This window comes from Leopardus geoffroyi, chromosome D3 (assembly GCF_018350155.1).
Source record: "Leopardus geoffroyi isolate Oge1 chromosome D3, O.geoffroyi_Oge1_pat1.0, whole genome shotgun sequence".
In the NCBI taxonomy this organism is placed as follows: Eukaryota; Metazoa; Chordata; class Mammalia; order Carnivora; family Felidae; genus Leopardus; species Leopardus geoffroyi.
In genome coordinates, this window is record NC_059339.1 from 19,677,950 (window position 1) to 19,696,263 (window position 18,314).

The 18,314-nt window shown below is 51.9% G+C and overlaps 1 protein-coding gene across 3 annotated transcripts in view; it reads right to left on the minus strand.

Annotated features, from left to right (window-relative positions):
* BCR (BCR activator of RhoGEF and GTPase) overlaps positions 1-18,314 on the minus strand; it is a 130,258-nt gene that overhangs the window by 9,188 nt on the left and 102,756 nt on the right. The window contains exons 13-18 of one of the 3 annotated variants that reach the window (XR_006707790.1): positions 17,011-17,115; positions 16,290-16,364; positions 12,573-12,670; positions 10,614-10,745; positions 4,969-8,105; positions 4,039-4,296 (exon numbers count right to left, since the gene is read on the minus strand). Coding sequence is in view for 2 of the 3 variants with exons in the window: in XM_045458964.1 (XP_045314920.1) it covers positions 4,246-4,296; positions 10,614-10,745; positions 12,573-12,670; positions 16,290-16,364; positions 17,011-17,115 (461 nt within the window). In the remaining variant the exon portion in view is untranslated. Of the gene's footprint in view, positions 1-4,038; positions 4,297-4,968; positions 8,106-10,613; positions 10,746-12,572; positions 12,671-16,289; positions 16,365-17,010; positions 17,116-18,314 lie in introns of those variants that run through there. The other 2 variants (XM_045458964.1, XM_045458963.1) reach the window with 2 other exon arrangements.

The following is an 18,314-nucleotide window of genomic DNA, read 5'->3' on the forward strand; positions in this document are numbered from 1 at the left end:
GCACTGCTTGGCATGGAGGCTCGTCACAGGCACTCCTGGGGTATGGGCTCCCCTTACCTCCCCTTCACCATCCTACTGGTTAACATCTCCAAAGATTTGAAATGTACAGACACAATGACAAAGAAAAACAAAGGGTGGAAGAGTGTCTCCCTCCTGGGGCTGTGTGGTTACAGGTTCTTGCTCCGTATCTGTCCCTGGAAGTTCTTGGGGGTGGGCATACTGTTGGGCCATGGGGACCCCACCCTGAGGGGCAAGGCCTGTGAGCAGGGACCAGTCAGTCACAAACCACTCAGAAAAGGAAACCTCCCAACTGGTGCTCCCCCGCTAGAGTGAATGCCAGGCATCCAGCTCGGGGAACAGCCTCCTCCGGGGGGAGGTAGGAGGGGGATGACGCTAGGGACCTAACTCGCTCTCAACCAGACAAGGTATGGTGGGAAAAGGTAAGGGGGAGGGGCATACTGCCAGACTATCACACTCAACTCCTGTGCCCTGGCTTCTCAGGAAGGAAGGGGATAGACACCATACCTCGGGCTCCTAAGGAAAGGGAGAGCTCAACACCGCCACCAGGAGTTTTCTTTAAAGGAGACACAGAAGCAGCTTCAGCAGGAAATCCCCTTCCCTTTCCCTCCCAGGAACAGTAATCACTGGACCCCTTTCCTCAATGTAGCCAACAGGCAGAGGGACCCCTGGTCCTACACGGCCCACCCAGGAGACCATGGCACCCCCATCTGCCCACCTTGCCCTTGCAGATGAGGTTTCGGATGTGGGTCCACAGGGCCGTGCCCTGAGCACACAGGTGCTTTTCGGCAGAGGCCAGTCGGCTCCGGCTGGCCCGGCTAGGGTGGAAGTACCGTAGGAGGCCCTGCATGGCGGCGGGGGCAGATGGCGTCTCTCGCATCCCTGGCCCTGCTGTTCTGAGAGGCCGATGTGGCTAACAGGAGCACGTCCAGACAGAAGCGCAGATGGACAGTAGTGTGACAAACTCCCGGCCTCTACTGCCTTTTGACCACGCTTCTCGGGAAGCCCCACCCCTGCAGCCTGGCTCACCAAGGTCAAAGTTTCCGATCACCCCTGGATTCTCCTTTTTTGTGTGTGTTTGGAAAATACACCCCCGTCCCCCCACCAACAGCCTATTGGTTACGGGAACTCCAGCGTGTCAGTTTTCTTTAAAGCCCAGAAAAGCCAAACTTCCTTCTCAAGTGGCTGGTTTCCTGTGGGCGCATTTGGAGACATTGAGTAACACACGTCTGCCTGGCCAGTCTGTCTCACGGCTGTACATGTTCTAGAGACCCCCTCCCCAGAGCCGGTACCACCCCAGCTAGTGACACCAATAACAGCTTGCACAGTCTTGACTGGACTCGAGCAGAGAATATCCTGTGGCCCCCCTCCCAGAGGATGGCCAGCCCAGTGGAGGGGGGGGTTCAGTGCCATCGTCCACCACCAGCACCAATGTCCAGCCCCACTGCTACCTGGCCCCAGAGGCTGTGGCACGAGCTGGCCTCCAGAGTGCAGATCTGGGCCATGGCGCTGCCAGGCGGCTCCTCACCCAGCCCCCAGGACTCGCGGCAGCTCCAGTGGGAAAGACCGACCCCATGCTGGCTCAGCTCCAAAGAACAGACTGTGCCGAGAAGAGCGGAAGGAGCATGAAGAATAACACGATGATGAAGCCCAAAGCTCAGTGCAGTCCAGTCCCAAACGACATTCAAGGCTGGCACGCGCTCTCATGTGGCTATTTAAAGGACCAGAGAAGTAAACAAGCTGGGGACTGGGATTTGGAAAAATAGATGACAGAGTGGAGAGAACCAGGAAATGGTGCTTCTGATGCCTGTGGGGGCCCCTCGGGGTCTCAAGGTCTCAGTGAGGAATGTGCCTGCTGCAGGGGGGCTGGAGGACTGGACAGGGACTGGGTGGGTGGGGGGGTGTCTGCTCACACCCAGTGTTCTCAGAAGGAAGGGATGGTTTCCTGCTTGTCTCCTCGGGGTTGGGTGAGGCAGGGGCCTCGAAGGAACAACAGTGGGCAGTGGGGCTGGTAGATGGTTGCCCCCGTGTGCCCAGGTGGCTTTGCTGAGGACTAGGCATTATTACCCTGAGCCTGAGAGGCAGGCCTAACAGTCCACAGGAGGCAATGCCCATTCCCTTCTCATTAGCCTCTGTGTAGACTGTAGTTCCCCCTGTGCCCACTGTCACCGCCCAGGATGGTCCAGCAGGGTTTCCCCAGGGCCCCTTACTGAGCTCCATGTCTGCACTGGAAGCTACTCCCTGGAATGGGACTTCTCAGAGCTGCCTGGAGAAATCTCTCCGGGAGGGAAATTTGGTCTCCCGGTTCTGCTTTTGTTGTCACAATCTGTTCTCCTGAGCTCTAGCAACCACATCTTTAATTCTTTGCTACCCTTCTCTGATCCCCACCAGGCTCCAGCATCACTTAAAAGGATAAAGGAACACTGCCCAGGACATCTATGATCTAAAAGACAGATGGTAACAAGTGTTGGTTAGGCTGTGGAGAAACAGGAGCCCTCAGACTCTGCCGTTAGGGATATAAAATACTGCAGCCACTCTGGAAAAGTAGGGCAGCTCCTCACAAAGCTAAACTTGGCTGCTCGACACAGCATTTCCACCCCCAGGTCTCCACACGGGAAGAATGAAAACATCCATTCACACAAAGACTTGTGTGCCCACGTTCACAGAAGCGTTAACGGTAATAGCCCCGAGCTGGAAACAACCCAGTGTCCATCAACGGGTGAATGGATAAATAAAACGTGGTAAATGAATGCACAGAATGGAATATGATTCAGCCATAATGAGGAATGAAGGGCTGATACTTGCTATGATGTGCGGGATGCTCAAAAACTTGCTAAGGGGAAGAAGCCTGTTGCAAAAGACTACATAAATATACAATAATTCCATTTACATGAAACATGCAGGAAGGGCAAATCTATACACAAAAAGCAGATCAGCCTGGGTCTGGGGGTAAGAATAATGAGTGATTATAAATGGGAATGAGGAAATCGTTTTGGGGGATGGAAATACAGTAAAACCTTGGATTGCAAATAGCTTGTTCTGCGGGTGTTCCACAAGCAAATATTTCTAATAAATTTTAACTTGATAAACAAGTGATGTCTTGCAACACGAGTAGTACGTGATGCCGAATGTCACATGATCACAACTGAGCTAACAGTTCTTGAAATTTGCTTTGATATACAAGTGATTTGGGTTACAAACATGTTTCTGGAACGAATTATGCTTGCAAACCAAGGTTTTACTGTACTCTAAATCTGGATTGTTGGTGATTGTTCTACAACTCTGTACATTTACCAAAAATGATTGAATCGTATACTTATAATGGATGCATTCTATGGTATGCCAGCTAAAGAAAAAAAGATAGGGTCCCAAACTGGACCTCAATTGAGCAAGGAGGGTCCAGGTCACATGGCCACACTTTCTCCACGGTGGTAGTGGTATGCTTCTTCAGGACAAACCTTGGGGAAATCCGTACAAGAAGGATTTGCTCACATGTTTTTACATGTTCGTAACTTCTACAGCCAAAAATCTTCCTCAGATGTTTGTTAAAAACAATCATCACCCATTTTATATTACTGATGCAAAAAACCCTTTGGACCTGCTCCCTCCAAGATGGTTTAAGAGGGGACATTGGTTTCTCCTCTTGCTCACCCCCAACGCAGGCTGCACCTCATTCATCTCTGAGCACCGCACCCCCAGCCACCCGGGAGGGCATCCCTCCCCCCAATAATAGGAGGCCCTGGCACAGTGAATGGCTGTGTGGGTGGACAGTGAATGGCCCTGAGGTAATCCCCTGTAATGAAAGGCTGGACCTCTCGGTACCCTTGTAGTAGTACCTGCTGTACCCAACCACCGAACTGAAAACCACATCTCCCCCAAACCCCATCTGCTTCCCACCTGACCACAGCTCTTACTCTTATTTCGGTTGACGTCTGCCTCTCCTACCAGCCCCAACGACAGGGCTTTTGTCTATTTCATTCACTGTGGTATCTCAGGGCCAAGACATGTGTTTATAAGACATACAGTATAAACATATTTAATATACACACGTTGCAGTACATATTGGCACAGAGTGAGCATTTGGTCACTGGGGACTGCTGAGAGCCAAACGCTTGCCCTCTTACAGGTGAGGGTGCCGAGGCTCCAAAGGGTGGCTGTAAGAGGCTTCTGAAAGTGGCTTTTCCACCATGCTGCACCGAGCAGGGGCTGTCATTCTGCTGAGGGATTTCATGAAAGGGCAAGTGGCTGGGTCTGGGCTCCCATGTCCATTCCTGTACCCTGTGGACATATTAACTGTTTTGTTTTTTTTTTTTAATTTTTATTAGTATTATTTTTTAATGTTTTATTTACTTTTGAAAGAGAGACAGAGTGTGAGTGCGGGAAGGGCAGAGAGAGAGGGCGACACAGAATCCGAAGCAGGCTCCAGTCTCTGAGCTGTCAGCGCAGAGCCCAACCTGAGGATCGAACCCACAAACTGTGAGATCATGACCTGAGCTGAAGTCGGACGCTCAACTGACTGAGCCACTCAAGCACCCCATGACATGCTAACTCTTTAAAAAATGGTGGTAAAATAAATATAACATAAAATTAACCATTTTTAGGTGCACAGTTCAATGGCATTAAGTACATCCATAATGTTGTGCAATCACCACCACTACCTATCTCCAAAACGTTTTCATCATCCCAAACATCATATCTGTGAAACAGTAGCTCCCCATTTCCACCCTCCTCTGGCCCCTGGTAACTTTTATTCCACTCTTAGTCTTGAGGAATTAGCCAGTCTTAGATACTTCATGTAAGTGTCATCATATATTACTTATCCCTTTGTGTCTGGCTTCTTTCACTTATGTCTTCAAGTTTCATTCATGTAGTGTGTATCAGAATGTCCTTCCTTTGTTCTGGCTGCATAATATTTCATACGGATATATCACACTTGGCTTATGAACTCACCAGCTGATGGGCACTTAGCTTCTTTCCAGTTTTGGGTTGGCATACTCAGTGGTGTGGCTGCACACGTGCGTGTCCAAGTGTTGGTGGCATCTCCACATTCATACAGCTGTTGCTGGGCACTTCAGTGGGCTCTTAGGGCACAAGTGCCACAGAACTGGTGGTCGAATGAGGATACTGCCCGTGAGTGGGCAGACCTTACAGTGAGGTCTTGGTGAGGGCTGGAGTGTGGGTGCCAGGGCACCCCTGGAAAGGGGCACCGTTGGACCTGTCGGTCTGTGTTCAACCAGGTTTCTACGTGTGAGGCAAACAACCCAGGCTGGCAGAGAAGTTTGGGAAACCACATACAGACAGCCCTAAGTACCAGTTTCGAATAAAGTAAGGGTCAGACCAGAGATCTGAGGCCCCAGTCTCAACCAAAACTCACAAAAAAATGTTTAAAAAAAAAAAATCAACTCTGACGTCCCCATTGGAACGTGAGTCGTGAGCCCAGCTAGACACACAAAATATCAGGAGAAATGGCAGATGACAATATTCTAGGATTTGATATAAAGTTCATCACTAAGAAGGAATAGGGTAGGGGGTTCAAACAACACAGAAAATTTGAAAATGGAGAAGAGAAGGGTGCCTGGGTGGCTCAGTCAGTTGAGCAGCTGACTTTGGCTCAGCCCTCCGCTCTCCTCTCATGGAGACTGCATCATTTAGGAGGGGAAGCAGGGATCTGCCAAGTCATCTGAAGAGCAAGAGCTGGAACCTCAGACTCAGGCCAGTGGTTCCTGAACCCTCAGCTCACCACCATCATGTAAGGCAGTAAAACCAGACCGATCTAGGACCCCAGCTCTGGGAGATCAGGCCCCAGCTCCCCAGATGACTCTGACACCATCTGCCCAGACAGGCATGTGAGCAGCTTTGCTGGAAACTTGATTTCTGTCCCTGGCCCCTTGGAGGGACCTGCCTGGCCTCTGCCCTTCTGGCCAGCTGTGGGCTTCTCCTGGGCCCCCTCAGATACTCCCAGGGTGCTGCACCTTCTCCACTTCACAGGAAGGGCTTTCCACTAACCTTACGAGTCAAAGAGCATGTGGCAGGTGGGGGTGGAAGGCACCTGCAGGAGAAGGCCATGCTATTCCCACCTCCCCTACCCCAGCAACAGGATGGGCAGGGCTACATGTCTGTCCCACACGGCATACCCGGAAGGTGTCTGGTATTATTGGGAAAAGCCCCCACTCAGGAAGGCTGTCCCCCCCCTAGAGTCACGAATGCCCTCCCCTAGGGGTGCCCCACACAGAAAACAGTGTCTGTGGGGGTTGGGGGAGGCAGAAAGAGGCCTGGCTAGGGTCACAGGGCGTCATCACCGCTCTTCCTCTGACTTCCTTCCTACTCGTATTGGGGATCCCGGGTTTGTAAACAAGCCCCCCCCTCCCCACGGGAATGGGGGTCCTCAGGGGCCAGGCTGGCCACTGCCTACTCTTTGTGAGTCACAAACGGACCTTGGGTTATGCTGGGATTCCTTCCTGGCTAATGATTGCTCAGCGGCCAGGTTTCCCATTCACTCATCTCTTCCACCGAAGCAGACACAGACGAAGGAGTGGAACCAGAGCCCGCCTTCTCCACTAACAGTGACGACAATGAGTAATAATAACAGTGGCAGCTGACACTGAAGGCCTCCACATCCGGCTTCGTGGCCCCCGACTACAGTTTACGTTGAGGAAACAAGTTTATACAGGCAGTGATGAATTGCCCCAGGTCACAGGAGGCACACTGGGGCTGAGGGAGTGGACAGAGTCTCCCCTTGACCAAACCAGTCGGGCTCCTCTGAGTTGTTTTCCAATAGACCTCATTCTTGGGAATTTCCCTAAGAACCCAATTTTAGCAAAAACCCTGCCTCGATATCCTTAATAGCGGATTACCCTCAACGTCTAACCAGATTCCTCATTTCTTCCCCCCGCCCCAGCCCCCAGTAACATCTCATTGCCCTGGCCTGCCCATTAGGTAGGTTTAGCCAGAATCTCCCTTACCCTTGATGTTTCCTTTTAGTAACTTCCAATCGATGACCGCCTCCCCCCCCACCCCACACCCTGCTCCTTGTCTATAAATTCCCCCTTCCCTTGTTATAGTCAGAGTTGGGGGTCCATCTCTCTCCCCTGCTGCAAAACCCCCCTGCAGTGGTCCCTATACCTGTATCCCGCTGAATATCGTTCACCTTTCTGTTCTAATGGGGTTGTAATTTTTTTTCTTTTTAAATACAGTCCATTTCCTCTACTCCTGTCTCATCTTGTCCTACTGAAGGAAAAGCAAGGGAGATTATTTGCTGAGGAGCACCTCTCAAAGCACCTGTGAGGGGAAACGCAGACTGGGGCCAGATGGCAGAAAGGGGCAGAGAACAGTCAGAGTTTGGAGAGATGCCCCAAGCCAGCCCCCAGAACACCACTTGCTGTCTTCTTCCCTGGGACAGGACAGGGTGCTCATCTGACACGTCCGTGTGTCCGAGAGTGTTTGAGAGCACAGGTTATGTGCACGGAGGAATATTTTGTTTATATCCGGCAGTAATGTGGCAAAGGGTTTCCAAAGAGGTCTCAATACAATAAAAGAAGAGGACAAGTATCTGTTCTTTTCTCTCTTCCACTGAGACCCCCCAGTTACCCACCAGTGCTCAGAGGCCCTGGTTCAAATCTCACTGCCTCCTGGATTATTGGAAGGAGTCACCTATTGGAGACTTTGGATGATTTGAGTCAAAGGTTGGTGGAATCTGAGCCTCCTTTAGCCTTGTGTAATGGGCTGAAAAAAGGGACCAGACACCCAGCCTGTCTGCATCCTCAGATCGCCATTGGGCTCTGCAAGATGGGGGTCAGGGCTGGGTGTGGAGAAGGGATGCCCAGGCTGGAACAGATGCAAGCATGGAGTGGGAGAAGGGAGGGGTAGAAAGAGGAACACATTAGTTGTGAAGCAGCAGAGCAGAGCCCAAGCTGTGACTGTTGCCCAGTAATGCCAAAACATGTCAGTTTTCAAAGATGTCCAGCACCAGCATGCTCACAGAATAGCAAAATCTGGAAAACTTAGTGTCCATTAAGAGCAGAATGGCTCAACGATGTGGTTGATTCAATCCATGGGATTCTCCATAAAGCCAAGAAGGTGAACGCAATCTATGTGGAAATACAGAGTTGGATCTCAAGGACACTGGGGGGTCAGTGTCTCAAGGACACTGAGGGGCTGCAGAGTGGTGAGTGTCTGCATTGGGCATGCGAGCCATTCCCAAGCATCACCCCAACTTTGCAGTGGGTGTACGTATCGGTCAAGGTGCGACGCATGCTGAGCTCATGGGGGTGACCCTGGTTGGGGAAGGTACCTGGCTCGTCAAAGATCCTTGGATAGGACCCTAAGAGTGGAACAACTGAAGAGCACTGGCTTGCATTTCTGCTTCTTCCACCTAGAAGCCTTTTGCCACCAAGACCCTACAACTGGCTCAATGGTGTGCCAGGCACATGGGGAGCAAGGAGGAACCATCTCCTTCTCCCTTAGCATCTAAGTCACAGGTAGGACTCAGGTCCAAGACATCCACTGAGTGCCCCTGGACTAGGAGCTGGCCTACAAAGACTCTGCCCATTGAAAGAGGATTTCAACTACCTCCATTATGATCTCAGTCCATACTTCCTCACTGATGAAGTTCTTTCCAGCTCATCTCTTAACTACGGCAAAAGAATTAGCGAGCAAAGCATCCCCTGAGAACTGAAGCTACCCCTCAAGTAACAAGGACTATCCTGATGTCAGCAAGACACGACATGACTGACCCCAAGACAATGCTTCACCTGACCATCACTGCCCACCTGCATACGCCCACCGACCTTTGTCCCACACTTATCTCATATGAACCTGGAAGCATTTTTGGCACGTTGGAGACAGTCTTTGGGATTCTAGTCCCGTCTTCCCAGTGTTGGCCTCTCTGAAATAAATTCCCTATTTCACCACCACTCCTCTCTGTGCCTTTGGATTTTATCAGCAGTGAGTGGCAAACCTGGTCTGTTTGGGACCCCCTGTGCCCCAGTTACATCTTCTGAGAGGGGCCAAGAATCCTGCTTTCCCTATGCTGGGCAAGGCTGCCCCACTGATCCCCCCAACATGCACCCCACACTTCAGTGGGCTCACTGGAGTATTGCCCCAGGCTGGTCTTACTGCCCACCTTAGGAGAGTCCAGCCCCAGGTCCTGTCTGTAGGGTCAGCTGAGGCCTTGGACCTGCTCTCCTAGGAAGGTATGGGATGTGGCGCGGGGGTGGGGAGGTGCTTCATTAGTTTCCTTTCTCTGTGTCTTTGTGTGGGGGTAGTGTCTGCCCCCTGGCTGGGTGATGTCTGCTGGCAGGTAGGTGGTGGTGGGGAGGGGGGCAGGGGGGCAGGTATAAGGTGGTCAGAGGAGCATTTTTACTTTTAGACCTGGTCTCAAGGTATGGGGTGGGAGTGGGTCCCTGGAGACCCTGAGCCACTGAGTTCCCTAATAAGCTTCCAGGGTGGGGAAACAGGCAGTGTGAAAACTGTCCTGAGGACCTGGTAAAACAGAGGGGATCCAGAGCCACTGCTCAGGGAGGACTTGCTGGTCTGAATGAATGCATGTGGGCCCTCCCCAATTACTCAGGGGAGACTCATCCTTCTCCTTCATTCCTACCGCTTAGTATTTCAGCACAAAAAGAATTTTACTTCTTAGCCTCAGGGAAGGGAGGTAGGGCTTCATGGAGAGCCCCTGTCTCCCACAGACACCTGGAACGCCCAGCCAGCCCACTCCTGCTGGAGGCTTTGTCGAAGGGTCTGAGGGTCTGAAAGGAGTGGAACAGTCAGTGCCCACCTCCAGGGCAGGGCAGGGAGGAAACTGCTCAGCTGGGTCTGGTAAGATGCCCTGTAAGGAATGTGGATATCAGGGTTTCCCCCGATGGGGCAGAGAACTGCACAGGTGAGGCCGTGAGAAACACAAGGCAGGCGGCGCAGCTCCTGTCTGCCAAGAAGCACAAGGGCTGATGGTGGGCTTCCAGTGGCCAGGCAAGCTTCTGAAGGACCGAGGGCCTGCATGGTTTTCACTGAGGACCTGGGGTTCCCTTGCTCGTCCTGTATGGACACTTACTCTTAGCCCATCAGGGGGCTTCTATGCCAACTCTGGTGGGGGGGGGGTGTGTGCTATGTCTGCCCTGCTTAGGGATGCAGTTGCACCCCCTGGAAGCCGGGTCTAGAAGCCATAGAGAAGATGTCAGGCGGGTAGACTCCAGGATTTTTGTGCTTTTTCCAATTTGAGATGGTCTCTGAACTGCTAACTGCAGCCCACAGCACCGCCTCACCGTTTTGCCTTTGGACTTTGCTAACTAAGGCTATGGAGGAACTGAGGCCCCTGCTGCAAAACAAGTCAAACTGAACTTCCTGTGGGGGCAAGATGGGGCATAACAGGCACTCAAACAGAGAGAGGGGCAGGAATTCCCCCAACCACTCCCAACCTGTGGAGCCAGGCAACCTCAGTGTCCCAGAAGGTCAAATGGGGAAAGAAACTGGAGCATTTGGAGGAGGGTGTGGGTGGGTTCAGGGGCAGGTGTACGAAGCTGTGTTGGAGGTGGGGGGGGTGGGGCACGCGGTGGTGGCAGAGGGACTCTGCAGGGGGCAGAGGAGGGCGGCAGCCTCACCTGGACTTGGCCCTTCCCCATGATCCTGTCTGTGCTCTCGCCGTCCTCCTTGGTGATCTTTGTTTTGTTGTAACACTTTTCATAGCAGAGAATCCTCAAGGTCTGGGAGCCTTCCAGCTCGATCTCAAACTCCTGTAGCCCCAAGAAAGGAAAGTCCCTTGTTAACAGGTCCAATGACTTCCTCGCTGCCCCAAAAGGAGCCATGACTTGAGACCCTGCTTACTTTAGTCCTGTGACAAAGACCCTCAGAAGCTACTTCCCTGTGAGCATCCCATTGTGGCTCAATCTAGATGCTTCTGGAAGCTCAGAATGCCTCTCACACTGAATCCAACTCCCTAAGCTAGTATGTCAAAAGGCAGTCCCCATTCCCCCTGCATCAGAAGCTCATGGGTGCTGGTTATGAGTGCAGATATTCTATGGACTTTGGGTGATAATGATGTCAGTTTGGTTCATTGATTAGTTGGGGAGGCTGTGCATGTTTGGGGACAGTGGGCATATGGGAAATCTCTGTCCTTTCTGCTCTGGACCTAAAGCTGTGGACCTAAAGCTGCTCTATAAATTAAGTTTATTTGAAAGCGGGGAAGGAAATCGACCCATGGAGGTGATATAGGAGAGGAAAGAACCGTTCTTATAGGTTTTTGAGTTGTCTGCTGTGGGATGTGTGGTGTTGACTTTCTCCTCCATCACCACATGATGTCTTCAGTAAATTCTACATTTCACACCAGTGTTTTTGCAGGCACAGGTTCATGATGGGGAAATGGAAGAGGGTGGGGGAAAAGAAAGGAGATATTTCTGAGCCTGCACGGGGGTGGGGAGGGTGTGTGTGTGCCAGGAATGTGTAACAGCCCTGATGATCCATACGCACACCCAGGGTGGCCACCAGGTGATGCTGGTCTGGAATCCTCCATGCCTGGGTTCCTTGAGCCTCTACTGCTGGTGCCTCCAGAACCCCTCCCTCATTGCCCCTGTCAGGTCATGCTCATTTACTCTCTGCAAAGCCTTTGATGGATCCGTCTGGCTGTGATGCTCCCTTGTCATGGCAGCCATCACCCTTTCTGCACAGATGCCCAGAGCTATAATGATTGGGCAATCCTATGGGCTCCCTGTGCCCCAGTCCTACTAAGGAAGCAAATCTGATGATGAGAGTCATGGATGCCAAGAAAGGAGAGCTGGGTGCTGGCCCCATGGCTCTACCAGCCACATGACCCAAAGTGGACCAGACAGCCATTTGGTCTTAGCTTCTTCTTCTCCAAGGGAGCAGGTGGTTTGCTTTCCACCCACAGCTCAAGCATGAGGCTTTCCTAGGCCACAGCTACTCTAGAAACTGGGAAATGGCATTCTCACAGATCTGGGGACTTCATCAATATTGCCTACTCTATAATCATTCCCACACTCCCAAAAGCTCAAGGTGAGATGGTGAGCAAGTTACACAACAGCTCTCCAAGGTGAAGGAGAACAGAGCAGCAAACTATACAAATCCAACACTCGGGACAGGCAAGTAGGGTCCCTATCCCAGCCCTCCCCCGGCAGAGCCCCAGGCTTCCAGAAACCAAGAGGGCTACAGGGCTCATTCCAACTTCCGAGGAAAAACAGTACGGAAATCTACCAAGTAAACTAAGCAATAACAAAGGCAGCACAAAAAACCCTTTTAAGTTTCTTTTCCAAAACCTTCTCCAGAAAAATAGGCTGTTTCTTTGTGATGGGGAGTGAAGGGGGTTGGATTCTCAGGAACACAGAGATAAAATCTCTTGGACTGGTAGCCCCCCCCTCCTCCCAGGAGATTCCTGGAATGCTGGTGGAATGTGGGCAGCGGAGGCGGAGGCGCCTGCCTGCGAGGAAAGACATTAGGGAGCCCAGGGCGGGTGGGGTGGGGGCGGTGTTCAGACTCTCCCCATGGAAAAGATCCTGGCCTGCCAGCCAGGGCCAACATACAAGACTTGCCTGGAAGTAGTGCCTCACCTCATTCCAGTTGGGCTCAGCTGTGTCTCTGTAAACGCGAGTCTTGGCTTTATTCACAAAATAACCGAAGGAATCAACCTCCAGGGTACAGTACAGATCTGTGGGAGGGCAACAAAGGGAAGGTGATCGTACTTTTCCATATTACCCGAATTTTCTATCAGAAGCAGGGGTTATTTTTGTAGGGGGCCAAGGGCAGGCTGCCCCAAGATGGGCGGGCCACTGGGACAAGAAGATCATTCTGAGCTGAGAGCAATCAAGACCATCTGGGCTCAAGAGAAATTTTGCCCTTCCTGTAACTACACAGAAGAATCTAAATTGGGGGGTCTTTCCCAGAATAAGGGTTATTAGCAGAGATAAATCTAATCTGAGTGACCTACTGGTGAGGCAGGGCAAACATCTAGTTGCTAAATATCTGCTCTTCCTGTCGTCCTGTGAAGTGCATTCCTTTCCTCTGAAGCCCCAGACCTCTGCCCCCTTCTCCTAGGTTCAGGATGACATATATGCCTCATTTTGCCTGTCTTTGTAACTTCCATGTCTGTGTGGATTCCCAGCATGTGTGCTATTAAGTTTAATTTTTTCCTGTTAGTTGGCCTTGAAGGGGACAGGAGTTCTTGCTCCTTGACATCTTCAAAATCAGAAAAAAAAAAAAAAAAAAAAGTCTTAAGTTTCTTTTAAAAATAAAACAACACTGAAACCAATAACCAATATTGCACTGCACATTAACTAACTAGAATTTTAATAAAAATTTGGAAAAAATAAAGCAAAACACCAGTGGCCAGCATGGGCCCCAGCACCTCACGTGCAGATTCCGCCTCGTGGTACAGCTGAACCAGCACCTGTCAGAACGTGTGCTCACCTGGTCATTTGACAAATCCTGGCTAAAGCCTCTATGTGAGCAGAACCCTATGGGTGATGACCTGGGCAGAGATGAACGTACCATCACCATCAGGAGGATGATGCACAGAGAAGGGTGGGGCTAGGGGAAGTGCCGACCACCTGCGCAGACCCTGCTGTGAGTTTACTAGGTCAACTGGGGCAAAGGGTGCTGCAGGCCAGGATGGGGCACCAAAAACAGCTCACTGCTGGGAGAATTGTGGGGTGCAGGGAGAGCGGAGGTAGGGACCGGGGAGGAGGCCACTCCCAGGGCCTGGATGAAGGGTGGGGCAGGTGGCCAGAGGTAATGAGGAAACTCCACGGACAGAGAATGTCATCTTACTGATATGGCCAGGGAACCAGATGGTGGTTTCTGGCCTAGCCACAGGGCAGAGAGGGTGGCACCTCTCACTGGGGCAGGGCATAAAATAAGAGAAACAAGTTTGGGAGCCCAAGTGATAGGTTCAGTTTGGGGATGTGGAGCGTAGAGTATGGGACACTGGGGACTCAGACAGAAAGTAATAGAGGGAGGCCAGGAGAGAAGAGTGGGGACGGAGAGGCAGTTCCAGACATCAACTGCGCTGTTGATGGAAGGGTCCCTGGGCCTAGGAAGAGGGAGTGTATGCAGTGAGGGAGGAAGGCCTAGATGGAACCCTTGAAAACACCAGCATTTGTGTGAGAGGGGTGTGGAGCAGGTGCTCCCAGGGGACAATTACACCTATGTGACAACCTAATGGAGGTAAAATCTGCACACTGTATAATCCATCTGCTGTAAGTTTGAGGATTTTTAGTAAATCAGCATTGCCATTGTTGCAGAACACTGCCGCCCGCCCGCCCCGCACCACCCCCCCCCCCGCCCCGGCCGCAAAAGGCACTTTGGATCAACTGCAGGCAAACCTCCTCCCATCCCCAGTTCCAGGAAACCCCTGCTAGGCTTTGTCTCCAAATTTTGCCTTAGAAATTTCATACATGTGGAATGATACAACATGTAATCTTTTGCACCTGGTGTCTTTTTTTGGGAATAATTCTTTTGAGGTTCATCCCTATCGTTGCCTGTATCAGTACTCCATCCCTTTTTATTGCAGAATGGTGCTCTGTCGCATGGATGAACGTGTTATGTTTATCAGGCACATCCAAGTCTTTATACAGACATGTTCTTATCTCTCTGGAATAAATACTTAAGAGCAGGGCTGCTGGGTCACGTGGTACGGGTGTGTTTAACTTTTTAAGAAAGTGTGAAACTGTCTTCCAGGGTGGCCAAACCATTTCACATCCTCACCAGCAGAGTGTCTGAGGGTTCCCATTTCTCCATATCCCCACCAAAAGTCGTCACTGTGTACCTTTCTGGTCATCACCATCCTGGTGGGCATGAAGTGGAACCTCAATGTGGTTTTATTTATTTTTTTTTAATGTTGATTTTTTAGAAGGTGCAAGTGGGATAGGGATGGAGACAGAGGATCTGAAGTGGGCTCTGTGCTGACAGCAGTGAGACTGATGTGGGGCTGGAACTCACAAACTGTGAGATCATGACCGGAGCCGAAGCTGAACGCTGAACCGACTAAGCCACCCAGGTGCCCCCTCACTGTGGTTTTAGTTTACATTTCCCTATGACCGTGAGCATCTTCCCATGCGCTTCTTAGCTACTTGTATTTCTTTGGTGAAGTGTCTATTCAAATCTTTTGCTCGTTTTATTTTATTTTTAATTTTTTTTAATGTTTATTTATTTTTGAGACAATGCGAGAGACAGAGTGCAAGCAGTGGAGGGGCAGACAGAGACAGACACAGAATCTGACGCGGGCTCTAGGCTCTGAGCTGTCAGCCCAGAGCCTGGCGGGGCTCGAACTCACGAACCGTGAGACCATGACCTGAGCCGATGTCGGACGCTTAATCGACTGCGCCACTCAGGCACCCCTATCTTTTGCTCATTTTAAAAAACTGGCTTGGGGCGCCTGGGTGGCGCAGTCGGTTAAGCGTCCGACTTCAGCCAGGTCGCGATCTCGCGGTCCGTGAGTTCGAGCCCCGCGTCAGGCTCTGGGCTGATGGCTCAGAGCCTGGAGCCTGTTTCCGATTCTGTGTCTCCCTCTCTCTCTGCCCCTCCCCCGTTCATGTTCTGTCTCTCTCTGTCCCAAAAATAAATAAACGTTGGAAAAAAAAAAAAAAAAAAACAAAAAACTGGCTTGTCTCCTTAGCACTGAGGTCTAAGAGTTCTCTAATATGCTCTGAATACAAGTCCCATATCATGTATATATGGTTTGTAAATATTGTCTTCTATGCTGTGGCTTGTCAGGGATTTCTTGTTTAGTTTTGCAGCATCAGTGGGACAGGTCAATAGCACAGTGCCTGTCCTCTGTCCTCCTAAGAGGGACGATGAGGACTTGTTTGGAGTGCCATGCTGAGAGACACAGTATGTGCCACCCTGGACTGAAATGCAACCAGCCCTCACGGATCTGACAGCTTGAGTAGCTGAGAGGCATTCCCTGCCTGGGAGGGGAAGGATGAAAAGGGTAACCAGTTAGCTGTCAGCAGCCAAATCTACTCTCCTGGCTGGGTCAAAGTGCTCCCTGCAGCCCTCCTTGCCTGGAACTCAGGCTGTATTTCCTGGCTACAGAAAACTCCAGTGCCTGCAATTACAAGACCCGCCTGCAGGGGGCAACTCACCAGCTCACACATCCCGTCCACAGACCAAAGAAGGCAACGGTCCACTCTGGGTATCAACCAGCACAGGACCTCACCCGGTTAAGGGCCAAAGGCACCTGATGATATTCTGAGCCACGACCCTGGTTCCAGGGTCCACAGCCTCCAGCTTGGTGCCCTGTCACCTTCTTCCTCAAAGTAACCACTTACTTGAACTCTGCTTAAAGCCGCTGGCGGAGTGGACGATGACATTGAGAAATCCATAGAGCCCTGGAGATTCATCATCTGCGCAAGAGACCAAAGAGGTGAGCATCGTTCTCCTGAGGGAGGCAAATGACAGGCTGTGCTTCAAAATCAACCCTCAATGGGAGGGTTTGCCATTTGCTCAGCATGGGGCCAGGTGATGTCATGAGCCAGAAACATAACCATTGTAGCCTCTGTCTCAGGGGTCTTAGGTCTGAGTTGGGTTTACAACACAGGCAGACCAGGGACTGGGTTGAAACACAGTAAGGTTCTCAGGACAGGAAAGGGGAGGGGTAGGCTGTGTCATGTGACATGCATGTTGTCATGTGAGGAGTGGCATGTGACATGTGTGCATGTGCACAAGCACATACCTATGAGCGGGAATGAGTGTACATAAGTGTGTGTGCAAGTGAATGCAAAACACAGCATGACCAAAGGTGTGGGTGGGAAGTGCCTGGCTGGGGGGACAGGGGAGCAGGACCAAACCCAAAGCACAGAGGATCCGAGATGTGTCATGTGACCAGGCACAAAGTCATGGGGACAGACTACCCCTGACCCATCCCATCTACCCCTGGGAGGTGCCAACAGGCCCTATGCAGCACACACATTCTGTCAGGATGAAAACCCATGGTCTCACAGACAGTGCTGGCAGCAGAAAGGGACAGCAGCCCTTGTGAGGACAGCCCACCTTCTTTGTTGATGGTCAGTGGAATGCTGTGGACGGTCTGAAGTTTGACACACGAATTGGTCAACATCTGCAGCTCCACGGATGTTAGGGAGAAGCTTTTGAAACCTGAAGAAGGTGGAACCCAGGTGCATCAGCCAGCCAGTCTGCATGGCTCCTCAGACTCCAGGGACACTCAGAGGGCCTTCTCCAATGTCCCTGCACTGGACCTGTACCACACCCTGGTGAGGAGCTGTGATGGCCAGGAGGGGGCGATCTGCTCCCACGAGAGGAGCTGGTAAGTGGCCAAGCAAGGTGTGGCTTTGGCCCAGGCTGGGTTTGGCTGGTGGGGATGGGATTAGCATAATGCTTGCAAACCCATGAACTGGCCAGGCAACTGTGAGAGGTGACCTGCAGAACCTTCCCGTGGGGTATCCCCCCCCAGACACCCAGTACAGCCCTGCCCTGCACTCTGCTAATGAGGGCTCCCCATCCCCACCCGGTGAGGAAAAGGGGTTTATTTCTGTTACAGTGCTGAGCAGAGAATAGACGCTGACATGCTGCAAATGGTTGGGGTCCCCTGGTTACAAAAGGAAACCCGGGACATGAGCATGGATGGGCAGGGCAGCAGGCACCGGCCATCAGAGCTGCCAGGAGTGCCTCGTCCTCCAGGACACAGGGGCACTGTGGGGGGTGGCGGTGGGGGGAACTGGCTCAGCACATGCACGGATGATAAGCTTGGAGGGTAGGGAGCTCAGGACAGGGCAGAGGCATGTGGGGCTCCCAGTCCACCTGGGACACGGTGCTCAGCCTGGCTCTCTCTGCAGACACTCTCAGAACAGTGGGCACACAGAGTGCACATGGGAACCTCTTAACAAGACAGCTCAGGAATCCCAAACTATACAGCTGGGGGGCAGAGGAAGGAAACAGGACCTGTGGCAGAGTCTCTCCTCCCACCCCTGAAGATGGCCAGACAGAACCAGGGGCAGCTCTGAGCTTGGGAGAAGCAGGAAAGAACAGCTAAGAGAGGGAAGCGCCCAGGGAATGGACTGCCCCAGACAGGAGCAAGCACCCTATCCTAAGAGTGGTCAAGTGCTGGCCCCTCAGATAGCGGAGAGGGGCCAGCACAGTGTGGCTGTTCAGGCTGGTCCAGCCAAGAGCTCCTTTGGCAATAGCACCTGCTGAGGGGACAGGCAAGAGTGCAGGGAGAGCCACAGGGAGCAGGCAGGTTCAGGAGGCAGGCAGGGCATTGGGGGAAGGCATGGGTGGGATGGTGGGAAACAAGGGTTCATAGGGGAGGTCAGAAAGTGGGAGGGGGTGATGCACAG